The sequence below is a fragment of the Heloderma suspectum genome, chromosome 4 (genome assembly GCF_057233095.1).
Source record: "Heloderma suspectum isolate Gila_16-S chromosome 4, 16-S_ref, whole genome shotgun sequence".
In the NCBI taxonomy this organism is placed as follows: domain Eukaryota; kingdom Metazoa; phylum Chordata; class Lepidosauria; order Squamata; family Helodermatidae; genus Heloderma; species Heloderma suspectum.
The window spans coordinates 141,601,874-141,616,635 of record NC_139461.1 but is presented as its reverse complement, the minus strand read 5'-3'; the positions used below and the strand labels follow the sequence as shown (position 1 = coordinate 141,616,635).

Below are 14,762 nucleotides of genomic sequence, written 5' to 3'. Positions count from 1 at the left end.
TTGTTCTTGCTCACATCCATTCCTCATTGTTACCCTTGCCTCTTCCTTCCTCCCCTTTGTCTCCTCCCAAATTCTGTTCAGAATTTAGAATGTAAGCTCCTTAGGTCAGGGGCCTCTTTTTTGTTATGTGATTTTGTAAAGTGCCACATACATTGAGCAATCATATTAATACCACAGTACAGTACGATAAGGCCATAATACTCTGGCCCACTTTGGTCTTGAGACGTGTACATTTGCCCCAGTCCGCTACTTAAGGTCCTCTGAGGGCTCTCTGCTACGGCTGCCTAATGTGAGATTGGCAGCCATTCGCAAGAGGACCTTTTCCTTTGCTGCCCTTCAGTTGTGGAATGACCTGCCCGTTGAAATGCTCCTGCTGACCTCTTTGAAGGTTTTAAAGCTGGAATTAAAGACTCTCTTATTCCGGCAGGCCTTCGCTTTTTACAACCCTTGTTCCTACTGCTGACTTTTGTATACTCTTTTTAAGCTGTGTTGTTTTATTGCTGGATTTTAAGAAATTATTTTAGTTCAAAGTTGTTTTTAGATACATGTTCTGTCTGTATGGTCTGTATGCCTTTGTGTAAATGGTTTTTAAACTTTGTATACGGTATTTTAATGTTGTAACTTTTGTAAACCACCCAAAGAGTCTCAGCTATGGGGTGGTATATAGATGATGATGATAGATAGATAGATAGATAGATAGATAGATAGATAGATAGATAGATAGATAGAGTCCATTGTTAGTGAAGCTGCCAACCCCTGTTCTTAAATAATGCAAACAGCTCTGACCAGATACATTGTTTCCTTTCTGTTTTGCTTCTCTTCTCGAAGGTATTGTAATGAGCATTTGCTGTGTTCCCCACACGTGTTCTGGACTGGCTGGGGTGCATGGGAACGTTGCACAGCCCCATGTGGAGGAGGGATTCAGGCTCGCCACAGAGCTTGTGAGAATGGCCCAGACTGTCCCGGCTGCAATGTTGTGAGTAACAACGGTGTCTGACTTTAGTCTGTATTGGCGAGCCAGGAGATTATTTTGTAACATAAAACAGCTGAGGCAGAGTTATTGACACAAATTGGTGGTGGCTATATTGTGGAGATGTTGCACACACACAAACACACGCTGACAGAGAGAGCCTGATCAGTATTGTCCATGTGCTGGTAACTTTCTAGCTTAGACCACTGCAATGGGTTGTATGTTTGAAGCCCTCAGAAACTTTAGTTAAGACAAAATGGAGCAGCTAAGTTACCAACTGGCACCAGGTGTACAAAACATACCCCACCAGTTCTTAGGCCCCATCTACATGGCACCTCTTTCACCCTCCACTCTGTCGCAGCCGCGCAGCATTGCAGCTTTGAAGTAGCTTCTGGTGGTATACACTCGCGATTTACTGCGCGCTTCCCTAACAGACCCCGCTGTGCCCTTTTTTTTTGCCATTATACTTAAATGTGCAGCTGTGCAGTCCCGTGAGTGTGGGGGTGCAACACTTCAGTGGCTGTTTTGTATTTTAGGGGCTCTGCTGTGTCTTTCCGTCCCTTGTTAGGTAAAAAGTGAGTATTCTTTGCTCCTTCATTTCCATGCCATCTGTTTGTCAGTTCCCCAGCCTGAGACTCTCGCGATGGTTCACACTCACAAGCATGAACGATATGTGCCTACCCATCGCTCTGAAATGGCCGGAGCGATGTCAGTCTTCCCCCAAGACACCCCACCCCCCGGCCCTTTGGCACTGAGTCCAAAAGCAACTATTGCAAAGACATGAAGCTGCAAAAGTGTGCGAAAGTGTGATTAAATAGATGAAAATGCCTCTCTTTGCCTCTGTAACTGCGCAGCTGTGCAGGGATGGGGGGAGTAAAGGGGTGTCACAGGGAGATGCAAGCACTACACACACCTACAACACGCCCACCACAAAATGCGAAGTCAGTTTGGGGAAGGGACAGATGGCCCACAACCACAGGAAACCCATAGCAAACCAAAAACATCACAGCAAAACGCCTCCTCAGAAATCTGCGTTTTCCTGGAGAAAACCACGGATGGCTGCTGAGTGGCGACTGCATTGTCCACTCAAAAGGACCTCAACTCGCAGCCACCCTGGAGTAAAAGGCTCATGTAGATGACCCCTTAAACAACTATATTGGCTGCAGGTCAATTTGCAGGCTCAATTCAAAGTGCTGATGCTTACCTATGAAGCCCTAAATGGACTTGGGTACCTGAAAGATTGCCTTCTGCCCAACGAGCTGCCCGAATACGATGTTTGTCACCTGAGGCTCTGCTCTGGATCCTCTCATCATCTGAAATTAGGCGGGTGATGACCAAGGATCATGGTCATGGCCCCCCACCTCTAGAATCCCCTCGCTAGGAAGGTTCACCTGGCGCCAACTGTGTTGTCATTCCAGCGCCAGGTGAAGGTGTTTTCATTTGCCCAAGCATTCCGGCATGTCACATGAGCTGGTTTTAACATTAGTTTCATCTGCTCTTCTGATTTTTACTGCAATGTTGATCTGTTCTATGTCCCTGTTCAAGGGCTGGATTTTTATGTATTATTGTTTTGTCACTTTTAGTGTTTGCTGCACTAATAATTTTACTGAAGGGAAGCCTAGAAATTACTTAGATAAATAAAATAAATTGTGTAGGGATCAACTTGGGTCTTGGATCAATAAGCAGGCTTCATTTCCACGCATTAGCTCTCCATTGCCTCTGGGAACTGCATTTACAGGCTTCTGGGACTGGTGCTCTTCCTTTCTTCTGAGGGAAAAGGGTTGTTTTGATCTTTCTTGAATAACCTTAAAATCTGAATGGTAAACAAAGGTCAGAGATAGAAATCGTCTCATAAGAAGGCACAAGAGAAGACCTGCTTTGACCTGTAGTAGTTTTATACTGAAGGGTATGATGTGGCATTTCCCCCTTGAGAAGTCAACAGCAGCACACTGTGCATAGGGGAAAACATTTCTCTTTTTAGCTGCTGTAATTATGACTCTCATTTTGCATAGGGGAAAACATTTCTCTTTTTAGCTGTTGTAATTATGACTCTCATTTTGAAACCACTATTACAATCTGTTCATGCTAACTATATATTTAGATTGAAAAGCTAGAGATTGTGTATTGAACAACCCTGACCCGAGTGCCTAAAATTAGAAGCCTTCATAGTGAAACAACAGTGCTGCAGTTAACTGCTAGTTCAAATACTGGATTTTGCAAAAGGTGGGGCATCCAAATGACAATTAAAAAAAAATCTGGATCAGGGATAGCAAGACTATGGGCTGGTCCCTCCCTGCCAGTCTGCTGAAGGGCTGGACCCTCCCTGCCCCAGCCATGAGGCCACTCCTGATCCCACAGGCACCCTGGACAAAGCAAGAGGATATCCAAGAAGCTCTTGTGATGATACAGAGGCAGTAGGGGAGTCCTCTGCTTTAGTACTTGGAAGGGCATCAGTGACATTGGGATTTGGCCTGGGCAATACATGAGCAAAGTTTCTTGTAGAGCAACACTTAGGTAGGCCGGCCACAATTGGCCTGGCTGGGGTAGGGTGGTGGGACATTCTGGAAGTCCTTTGTGATCATGAGGAAAGTGGCCGTGGTTTCCCCTCATGCTCATATCTCCATGCTTGAGTTTCCCTTTCATTCATCCTCTGTGTTTGAACTTTCTCCTGAGCCCTCAGGTGAGAGTTAGGCAGGATGTTCCAGGCAAGATAGCTAGGTGCAAGGGATAAACTAATCAGAGATACAAGTCCTAGGATGTAATAACAAACCACCTTGAAACTGTGGACTTCTTCACACGGAGGTTTTATCCTGCTATTGAGATTGCTCACTCACGGACGTTTGCGGGCCCTTTAGATGACGTCGTCCACCTCCAGGGCACATCCAGAGGTATTTCCTGGTTATTCCATGTTAAATAGATCTGGAATTAATGAAGTATTAAAATAGGTTGGATTTTTGCGCTATTAAAACAGCCACTAGATGGTGCTGTTTCATTGAGTTCTGTGGAATCTTTAATAAAACTTCCCCTCAGCAATCACGTGGTCGCCGTCTGGGAGCCCGCTGTAAATGTGGAAAGGCTGCACAACAGGAAGACTGCAGGTTTTTTCTTTAATGTAAAGGCAGCCTAAGTATTCACTAGATGGTCTGCCAAATCGGTGAGAATGTAGCCAAGTCACAGGTGTAGCTGACAGTGAATTGGTGGCTATGACAGAGAGACAATATGAAAGCCCAAGGGCACCCATGCGGGAGGGCCTCTCCATGGGCAGGGGTCACTCCACATGCAACCGGTCCTGGAGCACGTCTGTTACTTTAGTGGGGTTCCCAGTAACGGAAGGGGCATACATTTTCTGTACCTGCCTTTTCCTTTCAGTGTTTTCTTTGCTCTTTATATCTTACCTCCCCCTCTAAACCAAATCTGGGAAAGGAACGAACCTGGTGTGATTATTGCCTCATCCGCATCCTAAAGAAGCTGGTGGAAGAGGTGGTGATGTGAGGCCATCCGGGCACCACCTGACAAGGATGATGATGGGGCTGAAGCACAAGCCAGGGATGATGGGGCTTGCAGCCTAGCTCCATCATCCCTGGGAGGAAAAGGCACCATGCACATCTTTTCCAGCCAGCAGAGAAGCACTAGGTGTCTTCATTCTGCGACAGAGCCCAATGCCACCTGCTGCTGCCTTCCCAGGGGCTATTTATCCTCCTTGGGAGAGGCGGAGAAGGTAGCAGGCAGAAGAGGGCACACGACTGGAGCAAGCAGAATGCAGGCAAGTGCCTACTTGAGTTGGACTGTGCCCTCTTCAGGTCTGCTCTTTTAAATCTGAGCAGGGCTGCTTGTATTTGCTGCAGATACTTGCCCCTTCTCTAGTTTTAAGCTATGAAGTCCCAAATGCCTTGAGACGAGGGTACCTAAAGGTCCAGGATGGACCTGTGTGGTGTAGTGGCTAGAATGCTGGACTGGGAGTCGGGTGGTCCGGGTTCTAGTCCCCACTTGGTCATGGAAGCTCACTGGGTGACTTTGGGCCTGTCACAGACTCTCAGCCCAGCCTGCCTCACAGGGTTGTTGTGAGGATGAAACAGAGAGGAGGATAACGCAAGCTGCCTTGGGTTCCTTGCAAGAGGAAAAAAGGCAGGATATAAATGCAATAAATAAACCTGCCTGGCCATTAAAATCAGTCCCAGAGAGACTGCTCTGTGTCCCTCTCCCATCTGAAATAAGGCATGTGGTGAATGGAGCCAGGGGCATTTCAGTTTTGGCAGCCCTCCCACACTTGGAAGTCTCTTCTCAGAGCAGTTTGCTTGAAACCATCTTTATTTTAAAAACTATCGATATTTTCTTTTGAGCACCAGATGAAAACCTTTGTATTTGTGTGGGTCTTTCCTTTGGATCTGTTTTGATCTGTGTTGCAGGTTTTTAGCCACTTGATGTGATGTGTTTTATGGATTTCATTGTGTTTCTATGGTTTTATTCTGTCAGCCACTTTGAGAGCCACACTGGGAACAGATAACAAATAATTCCAGTAAACAAACAGCTAAACAAGGAGCTGCTACTTCCAAATGCTACGGTAAAAGCCTGGTTACATGCATGGGTTTTGTACATGTAACCAGAGTTCTTAAGTTGCACCATAATAAATAATCAACATCAGACTGTGCTTTATTAACACAGATATTGTAGGCACATTGATATACAAACAGGCTTAATCTTTAGGTTTAAGCAATTTGATTATGATTTCTAAAATTATGGTTCACCATCCTTTGGCCCAGAGAATACTGAAATTGATGCAATGTACCAAGTTGTGCAAAGGTCATATTATGCTCTAAATATAAGCAGTCAATACTTTTCTTTCAGGAGTATCAAGCTTGCAACACCAGCCCCTGTCCAGAGTTGAAAAAGACAACTCCTTGGACTCCGTGGACTCCGGTCAATATCTCCGACAATGGCGGGCACTACGAACAGCGATTCCGATACACTTGCAAGGCACGTCTTCCTGATGCAAGTTTGCTAGATGTGGGAAGGCAGAGGATTGAAATGCGTTACTGTTCTAGTGATGGTACCACCGGGTGCTCAACAGATGGTAAGCAGTCAAGGTGGCTTATGACTCTGGCTTGTGGGCAGAGCAACAAGCCAAGGACCCTGGTTCTGATGCAACACTAAACAACCCTTTCCCAAACTGGTGTCCTCCAGATGTTTTGGACTTCAGCTCCCATCAGCCCAGCCAGCATGGCCCATGATCAGGGTCACACATCTGGAGAGCACCAGGGTGGGGAAGGCTGCACTAAACAAACCACAGACAGAGGCGTTCTTGTTTGTTTAGTCACTCCCACTGGCAAGAAAGGCCAAGCTGGAACAGTTGGATGGCGTGCACCAAGCAAGCCTACCATTATGTACAAATCAGGCCACTGTCACAAAAATCAGCAGCTGCTATTGGTTTCTGTGACAAAAAATATATGAAACGCTACTGCAGGGAAGCAGCATTTTCCTATGCATAGAAGTATATGACAGTAGCTTTGGAAGGAATCTTGTGCCTCCCTCCTTAATGCAAGGTATTCCGCATTGAAAAGCATTCCTTTTATTTCCCTGCTCAATCTTTCCTTGAAAACCTCCAAGAAGATTCCATAACTGTCCTAGATACCTTGATTGATTGCTGAACAGCTCTGATAATTAGGACATATTTTCTAACATATTTCAGTGTGTATAAGTGTATAAGCAATAGCTTTATACCTGAGTATAAAGCTATTGCTCTTCCACATTTTTCTGACACCTTTTAAATATTTGAAACACTCAATATTCTGTCCCCCTCCCAGTCATATTCTCTTGAGGTTAAATATAGCTAGTCTCGTGCTTTCACTCTCATGATTTGCCTTCTAGGTTTTTTATCATCTGAACTGGGTTTTTCAACAAGTCTCTTTCCACTGTTGTGGCACACAGAACTCTGCACAGTGTGTTAAATGTCAGCTTATCCACGCTGCACAGAACTGTATTAATATTTCCTAAGTTTTGGAGATGCTGCTACTCTACAGTTTAAAGTAGCATTTTCCCTTTTTGCCACAGCATCACACTGTTGAGTCATGATCTGTTTCTTATCCCCTGAAATATCCCATAAATCCTTCTTGGCAAAGTTAACTCCTTTCCACTGGCGTCCCACCTTTTGGTTCTTGTTCTTTGTGAGTGACATTTTATATTTGCTCTTGTTGGGTTTCATATTATTGCTGTGTGCCCAGCTGTCTGGTCTGAGGTCAGCTTGAACTTGTATCTTAACCTCTAAAAAGTTTGGCAGTCTTTCCCAGTTTTATATCATCCCTTATTTAGTGAGTGCATTATTCATTCTAACACTTGCTTCTTTACCCTTCACAGATTTCTACAAAATCTCATTCGGTACTTTGCTCCAGTCCAGTGTTGACCCATTTCTCTAGCTTGGACATGGCTGTCAGTCAGTTGTGTGTCCACCTAATGGCAGTCCACATTTCTCAGGATCGCTAGGAGAATACCCAAATCTTCTATTTTTCTTGTGAGGCAAATGGTGGGGGCTCTTGCAGGGGAGAAGTGGCAAGCAGGGAATATTTACCCTTTTGTCCCCTGCACATATCCCCCGCCCAACATTTTAAATCTTTTTTTCTTCAGCTGGGTGACAAAATAGGAAATAAGCCTGAGGGGCCAACAGTGTGTGTGGGGAGGGATTGGAGGGAAGAATCAGGTTCAGGAAGGCTTGAGCACCCTTTGTGCCTGCCCATTGATTCTTCCCCACAACCCTCCCCTCCGCTCTCACATTCGTGTCACCTCAGCAAACGTGGGTTTGGGAACCTGAGGTAACCTTAGCTGCACTGTTAGAAGCAAAGTGAAAACTGCTGCAAAACTGCCCGCTGCATTTCAGACATGTTTATCACTTCGCCAAACAGGACATTGAAATCACCCAAAGTCTTAGCAGCATTTTTGTGTCATTGGAAATCAGCCACTGAGACAGATGGATGATCTCAATCTCTGCTTACAGTGTCCTTTTTCTCTTGGTTTTTCTCAGTTTTCTCCCAGACCTGCCTTGCTGTTTCCGATTCTCTTTCTGAGATGTACTGAGATGTGCTTCTGATGAACATTTTGAGTCTGAGCAGCAAAACGTTGTGACATACTATAGTGCCTTTGAAATGCCAGAGGAACCTTCTCTTCTTACATTCTCCCTTGTAGCAGGAAAGCCTATAATTAAAGTATCCCTTTAAAATGCCTACCTGCCCCATTCTTTAAACCTTCCACAGAAGGATCCCCCACTGCAGTGTCATTACAGCCATTGCAAAGTGTTTCCTAAGGCTCCACCTAAATTTATGTTGTTACAACTTGTCCATTACTTCTCATCTTTGACTCTTGATCCTGGACCAGGAGACAACAATGCTAACCTCTCCTCTTTCTGGCAATATCTCAAATATTTGAAGGCTTTTATCATTGACTCTGTTAACCTTATTTTCCTTTAATTAAAAATGGCCTGGTAATTGCAATTCTTGTGGGAGTCCGCAAGTAAAAATAGAACTGAGGTTGTTGGCGGGGAACTAGAAAGAGCTAGTGTAGTGGCTAAGAGAGTCAGCCAAGGAATCCCAGATTCAGAAATCACTTCTGCCACTAACTCACTCGGTTGCCTTAGGCAAACTTCTGTCTTAGGGCATTTCTACACCAGCCTAAAATCCTGCATTTAAAATGGGGCTTTCTGCTTCCGTTTTAAGTGCAGGATCACAACAACTCCCTTTACACATGCTTCCCCCGCCCCCGCCTTCTCCCTGTATATGAGTCTTCCATTGTCTTCCATTGATCTCACTCCTCATCTTGCCACTTTAACTCTTTGCATGGAGGAAACGGAAGCGGAACACACCTGGGTAATTTGATAGTTCATTGTCTGCGATCTAATTAAAAACAGAACAAAGGGCATTTAGTGCAGGAGGGTCACGGCGTCATGTAAAGAGCCTGCAAAGTTCCGTGAAGGAGCAATCTCAATCACAGGATAAAAGCTCCATGTGATGAAGCCCATAGTCCTGCATTTGCCATGTGGAGATAATATCACTGACTGAGCTCAAAGAGTTATTGTAAGGATTATTGAGATAATGTTTGTGACGTTGCACAATTTGGACCAGCAATAGAGTTGTCCTGTTCAGGGTTCCAACCAGCCCTGCTCCACAATGCTCCATTCAATTCCCCCTTCCCTCCTGTTTTCTGTTTGTCCCCCAAACACTCAGCATTCTTTGGCCACTGAGCTTGTTCTGTCCTCTCCTGACTGTTAGCAGGTGTGGGGTGGGGGAATGAGTTTTTGCCCCCTTAGAGTTTTTTTCCTTTTTTTTTTTTTTTTTTGCACTTTGTACTTCTGAGCACTGCAATATCTGCTTCCCACAGTCTTGATGGCACTTACCAGTTGAATTTGTTGTTAGATGGAGTGATACCATTGTTGGAGTCTAGACCTTTGATCCATACAGAAAAAGTAGGTGCAGAATTCTTTGACAAGATAAATAAACTGCAGTCCTGAGCACACTTACTTGGGAGTTAGTCTCATTTCTGTCCATACGGTTCCCTTTTAAGCAAGCATGTATAGAGTTGAGCTGTATGGTATTCAGGGGCTATAAACTGGTGGTAAAAAGGATTTCAAATAATGCTGGTATTTGGGCGGCAGCGGTGGGGGGGAGGAGAATAACAGGCAAAAACATCCAGAGGGTCTCATAAGGGTTGTCTCCACACTAGCCACTTGCTGTGGAATCAACACCTTTCATTCACTTCATTCTTACAGAGAGTCCAGGCTATATGGCTACTAATTGCATTGCAATGATTTCCATCTTTAAAAGACCTGTTTGGGGTGACAATTTCAGCACTTACATAACAAAAATAAAAAGTAACCATGCTTATAAAACATGTTTCACTTTTCATAAGAGTCATACATAAAACGTGCAACATATAACAATATCACGAATAGCCTATACTAAAAAAGGATAAAGACAAAGCATTCATTATAAATTTAACTATACATCATCTTGACTGGATATGTTTCCAAACACTTGTTCATCACATTCAAACGTGATGTTTTAAAATCATAGGTATACACCTAAAACATATGGCACTATCCAATCCAAATAGTTAGGTTTTAACTATTGTGGATTTTAATGGGAGGGGTAAGCATGTGATTAAGTGTCCACATTTGGCTAGGTTGCACCCAGTATGAGTGAAGAAGTCCTCGTTCCTCTCGGCTAACAGCACATTCTTCTTTCCTCCTGTTTTTCTTAAAATTGGTGCCCTAATAGTAGCCTTACCAGAAAAAGACTCTGAGGAGTTTTGAAAGCTCTGCTTTGCAATAGTTGGGGAAATTAAATGTGGAGCTATATACATAAAGAATAAGTTCATAGGATCATAGAATAGTAGGGTTGGAAGGGGCCTATGAGACCATCGAGTCCAACCCCCTATAAGACCATCGAGTTGGTGTAAATCTGCCAGTAGATTCTGATGTACCTTCTGCCCACCCTGCACTAGGGGTCAGATAAAATTGCTTTGGGAGTTGCATCTGGACCACAGGCCACCAGTTCATTACAAATATTCCAATAGTAAAACTACTGGATCAGCATTCAGAGTAAACTGCAACAGTATTACAACTAAAATCAGTATGTTGCCAAAATTCTGGGAGTTACCACTTAAATTTTATTTTTTGCATTCTGCTTGTATCTGTTTCACTCAGGTGATTTCATGCATTCTGGCCGTTACTCTACTCATACAATTAATGGCGCCTGGTCCCCTTGGTCTCCATGGGCTCAGTGCAGCCGTGACTGCAGCAGAGGTATTCGTAACCGCAAACGTATTTGCAACAATCCTGAGCCAAAGTATGGAGGATTGCCGTGTCTGGGACCATCCCTCGAATACCAAGAATGCAACATTCTCCCATGTCCAGGTAAGAGCCTATGGCATTGGCGTGGAACCATTTCCAAATCACACACCTTTTTTAAAAAAAATGCTTTTAAAACTCTCATCCAGTTGACAACATGTTGTTTCTAGAAAAAGCTAAGGCAGGCTTGTATTAAGAGAGGGAGGAGCATGGGGCACTGAGCCCTCTTATCTTTTGCAATAGCCCCTTCACTACATTTTAGAAAGATACTGCAGAGTACAATTTGTCTAAAATGTGTATTGGGGAGGGGCTCAAGGTAAGATGTGTAAATTTCATTTGCACCAGTGGACATTTCCTTCCAGTGTAAATACTAGGGGCCTATCTACATGGGGCATTTACTGTGGTCCTGCTGCAGCCCCAAGACAATCATAGAACACAACATATGCCCCTCTCTGTGGCAAGTGTGCTGTTCCTTGCTGCAAATCCACCTTTTTGGAAACTGGTTTTCCGATGGATTTTCCTGTTGTGGCAGCTTCAGCGTAGTTTGGGAGTCTGTGTCACCTGAGCAACCCTCAGTGCAGGCTGCTGGGAGAAAGCAGAAGGGAAAGTTGTGTGTGGGGTGTGTGTGGGGGGGGGAGAGCAGAGGGCTAAACACCCAGAAGTAACTTCAATTGCACTTTGCCAAATATAGGAGCAGAGGGGTCGGGAGAAGTCCTTTGCCTGTTGTTTTAAATATTCACTGACCATGGGAGTAGGGAGGGGGTGGGCAGCCACTGCTGTGGCTTTGAAATTGTGCTGTTACAAGCATGCGCTGGATAAATGTGCTTACTCAGAAGTAAATCTCTCCAATTGCACTTCACTGACTGCGGGAGTGGGGAGGGGGAGTGGCAGAGAGCAAGCCTGAAGCCTGTCGTTTTAAAACTATGGTGTTGTGGAAGTGCAAATGTATGCTCTTATGGAGGTGCGCAGGTACGCAGAGCCTTACTGTTTTTAAAAGCTGATGACCCCCAAATGACCTCTAATCCCGCAGAGAAGGGCTGGACACGGAGGAGAGCTGTCTGCTAAACATGCCCACTTGGAAGTAACTCGTCCTCCGTTACACCTCTCTGAGCGCAGGGTGGGGGGGAGGTGCGGCGAGCAAGCCTCCGCTCGTGCGCTGCCCCACACCTAGGCAGTTGTTGACGTTCAGTTCTACTCCCGAGACTCCACCCACCCAACCCTGAACTAATGCCCCATGCAAGCGTGGTTTTTAAAAAGTATACACTGCATTATGAGCTACAGTTTGCCCCAGGAGGAGCTAACCCGACTTTGTGAAAATCTGGATTTAAACGGAATCACCTCAAAAACCGTCTCAGTGTAGATCCAGCCTAGGTGGGGGCTCCCCTGATCCAGTGTGAAGGGCAAAGGGTTAAATCCCCCTTCCCTCCCTCACCAAGGCCCCAACCTGGATTGGGCTCTCTGCACCTAGTATTTGCACTTCTAAAAACCACACAGTTGCCAATTAACATGAATGGTTTCACATTTAGTTTGACCCTCAGTGTTCCCTTAAAATATACAGTATAAGGAAGAACCGTATGGTGTAAGTTCTTAATAACAATTCACAGCGACCTGAAACCAAGACCTGAAACCAAGGTTCTATTCCCAAGACCTTCTGTGGTAATATTTGTAAGCTTAGAACTACACACGGGTGTGGGCAACTGCCTGGGTCCTTCTCATCTGATTGGGACCAGGCCGGGAAAGAGAGCTTTCAAAGATTGCCACTGAGAGATCTGGGAAGAAGCCACAGGAAACAACTCCTGTGTTAATACTGTAATGTATGACAAGGCAACTAGGCCCTCAGATTTCCTTGATTTTGCCTCTAATCCAACATGTCTCAGTGTGGTCCCTGTCTTACACTCCCACTTTGTGGGCTGTAGTGTTGGTTTGGGTTTCCACTCTTCTCTCTTCTGTCAACAAAATTATTGGGATATCTTTCTAGAGGTGGCATTTAAGAACATAGAATTTTTGTTATTTGGCATGGGGCCACGGTGGCTTAGTGGTTAAGACGCTGAACTGCAGACCGGAAGGTCGGCAGGACAGCAGTTCGAGACCCGAGTGCTGCGTGACGGTGTGAGCTCCCGTCTTCAGTCCCAGCTCCTGCCAACCTAGCAGTTCGAAAGCAAGAAATTGCAAGTAGATAAATAGGTACCGCTTCGGCGGGAAAGGTAACAGCGTTCCGTGCACCTCGATGTTCAGTCATGCTGGCCACATGACCACGGAAGCGTCTTCGGACAGCGCTGGCTCTTCGGCTTAGAAATGGAGATGAGCACCACACCCTAGAGTCGGACATGACTGGTTGGGGACACCTTTTACCTTTTTTTACCTTGAATCTTGTTGTTGCAGTGATCTGAGGTATTCAGCTATAAAATAGGAACGAGGCCAGTTGAATGAATTTGTTTCCCTACATTTTGAGAGACGAGGAACAATGTGGTGTTTGTCTTTTCCCAGTTGATGGAGGCTGGTCTTGTTGGTCATCGTGGTCCAAGTGTTCCACCACCTGTGGAAGTGGGCATTATATGAGGACCCGCTCATGCACGAGCCCAGCGCCAGCTTATGGAGGCGACATCTGCCTAGGACTCCACACTGAAGAAGCCCTCTGCAATACACAGCAGTGCCCAGGTAGGGGAAATCCAGCTCGATTATTTCCTCACTGCTCCGCAGAACTGGTATGGTTTAGAATGAATATTAAAAGTGTATTGAAAAATTCCTTTAAAAATTAATTCATTTAAAATCTAAAATTTAAAAATTCATTAAAAAAATTAAAAAAATCATTTCCCAGGTAGGAGAAATCCAGTTCATTTATTTCCTCGCTGCTCTGCAGAACTGGCATGTTTTAGAATGAATTTTTTAAATTGTTTTTCCTACACTTGGTCCAAGGAACACAGGGCACCATGTCTGGTTCTCCCTCAGCCCCATTTTATCCTTACAACAACCCTGTGGAGAAGGTAAGGCTGAAAATATTGTGACTGATGCAAAATCACCCAGGGATCTGAGACTCTGCTGTACCTCCAAAACTCTAACCCTGGGCTGGGGAGCCCCTGGCCCACAGCTGATTTTCATCCAGCTGCATCAGCCCACTGTGGGGGCTCCGTTCCTTCAGTCTGGCCAGGCTCGGCCTCCTCCTCCCAGGGCCCCTCCTCCACCCAAATTTCCTATGAGGATCTCTGTCAGAAGAGAAAGGTTTATAAGCAGGCAAGGTAGCAGGCAGGAGTTTCCTCCCTCCCAGACTGGGGGTAAGCAGAGGGTGTGGCATTCCGGCAGGAGCCGAGTGAGCCAATTCCAGCCATCCATGAGACGGACAGTCGGTTGGACTTGTCCCCTTGGAGAGCAGCTGCTTCTCTTTGCCCATTTTTGTCTTTAAATTCCACACCCTTCCACCACCACTGCCACCCGCCATGGAGGGGGTACAAAAAGGAAGAAATGCCTCCATTGACTCCAGTGAAGACTTTCTTCTTCTTTTTAACCCCCCATCCCCAACCCAAAAGGGTGTATGGTGGGATTTCAGGACAAAAATGGAGGGAAAGGTTTAACACACACATACACACCCCGGAGTGCCATGATCCTGATCCAAATCGGGACCCCACACACTTACATCTTGCATAGCTCCACTATGCACGATTAGCTGATCGTTTAGTTGTTGCCTGACAGAGGGTGGCTCCTTGGTCTTGCATCTGACTCATGCTGCAGGCCATGCTTTTTTTCTGCTCCTACCTAATCCAGCTTCACCACCTGATTCCCCTCACACAATCCAGTGTGAGGGGAATCAGGAAACAATTGTGTTTATTTGTTTCCCAAAATTGTTTTGGGAAACAATTTGTTTCCCAAATTGTTTCCTTAATCAGGAAACAATTTGGGATTGAGTTCCTTCACACCTCCAAGCAGGTGAAGCTTTCAGCACTAAAGTTCTGATCCCGTCCCAATCCA

The 14,762-nt window shown here is 45.3% G+C and overlaps 1 protein-coding gene across 1 annotated transcript in view; it reads left to right on the top strand.

Moving 5' to 3' along the window:
• The window catches only part of SEMA5A (semaphorin 5A), a 224,994-nt gene that overhangs the window by 191,718 nt on the left and 18,514 nt on the right, over positions 1-14,762 (top strand). The window contains exons 15-18 of the mRNA XM_084850685.1: positions 829-976; positions 5,816-6,041; positions 10,656-10,865; positions 13,287-13,457. Of these exons, the coding sequence (XP_084706811.1) occupies positions 829-976; positions 5,816-6,041; positions 10,656-10,865; positions 13,287-13,457 (755 nt within the window). The remainder of the gene's footprint in view (positions 1-828; positions 977-5,815; positions 6,042-10,655; positions 10,866-13,286; positions 13,458-14,762) is intronic.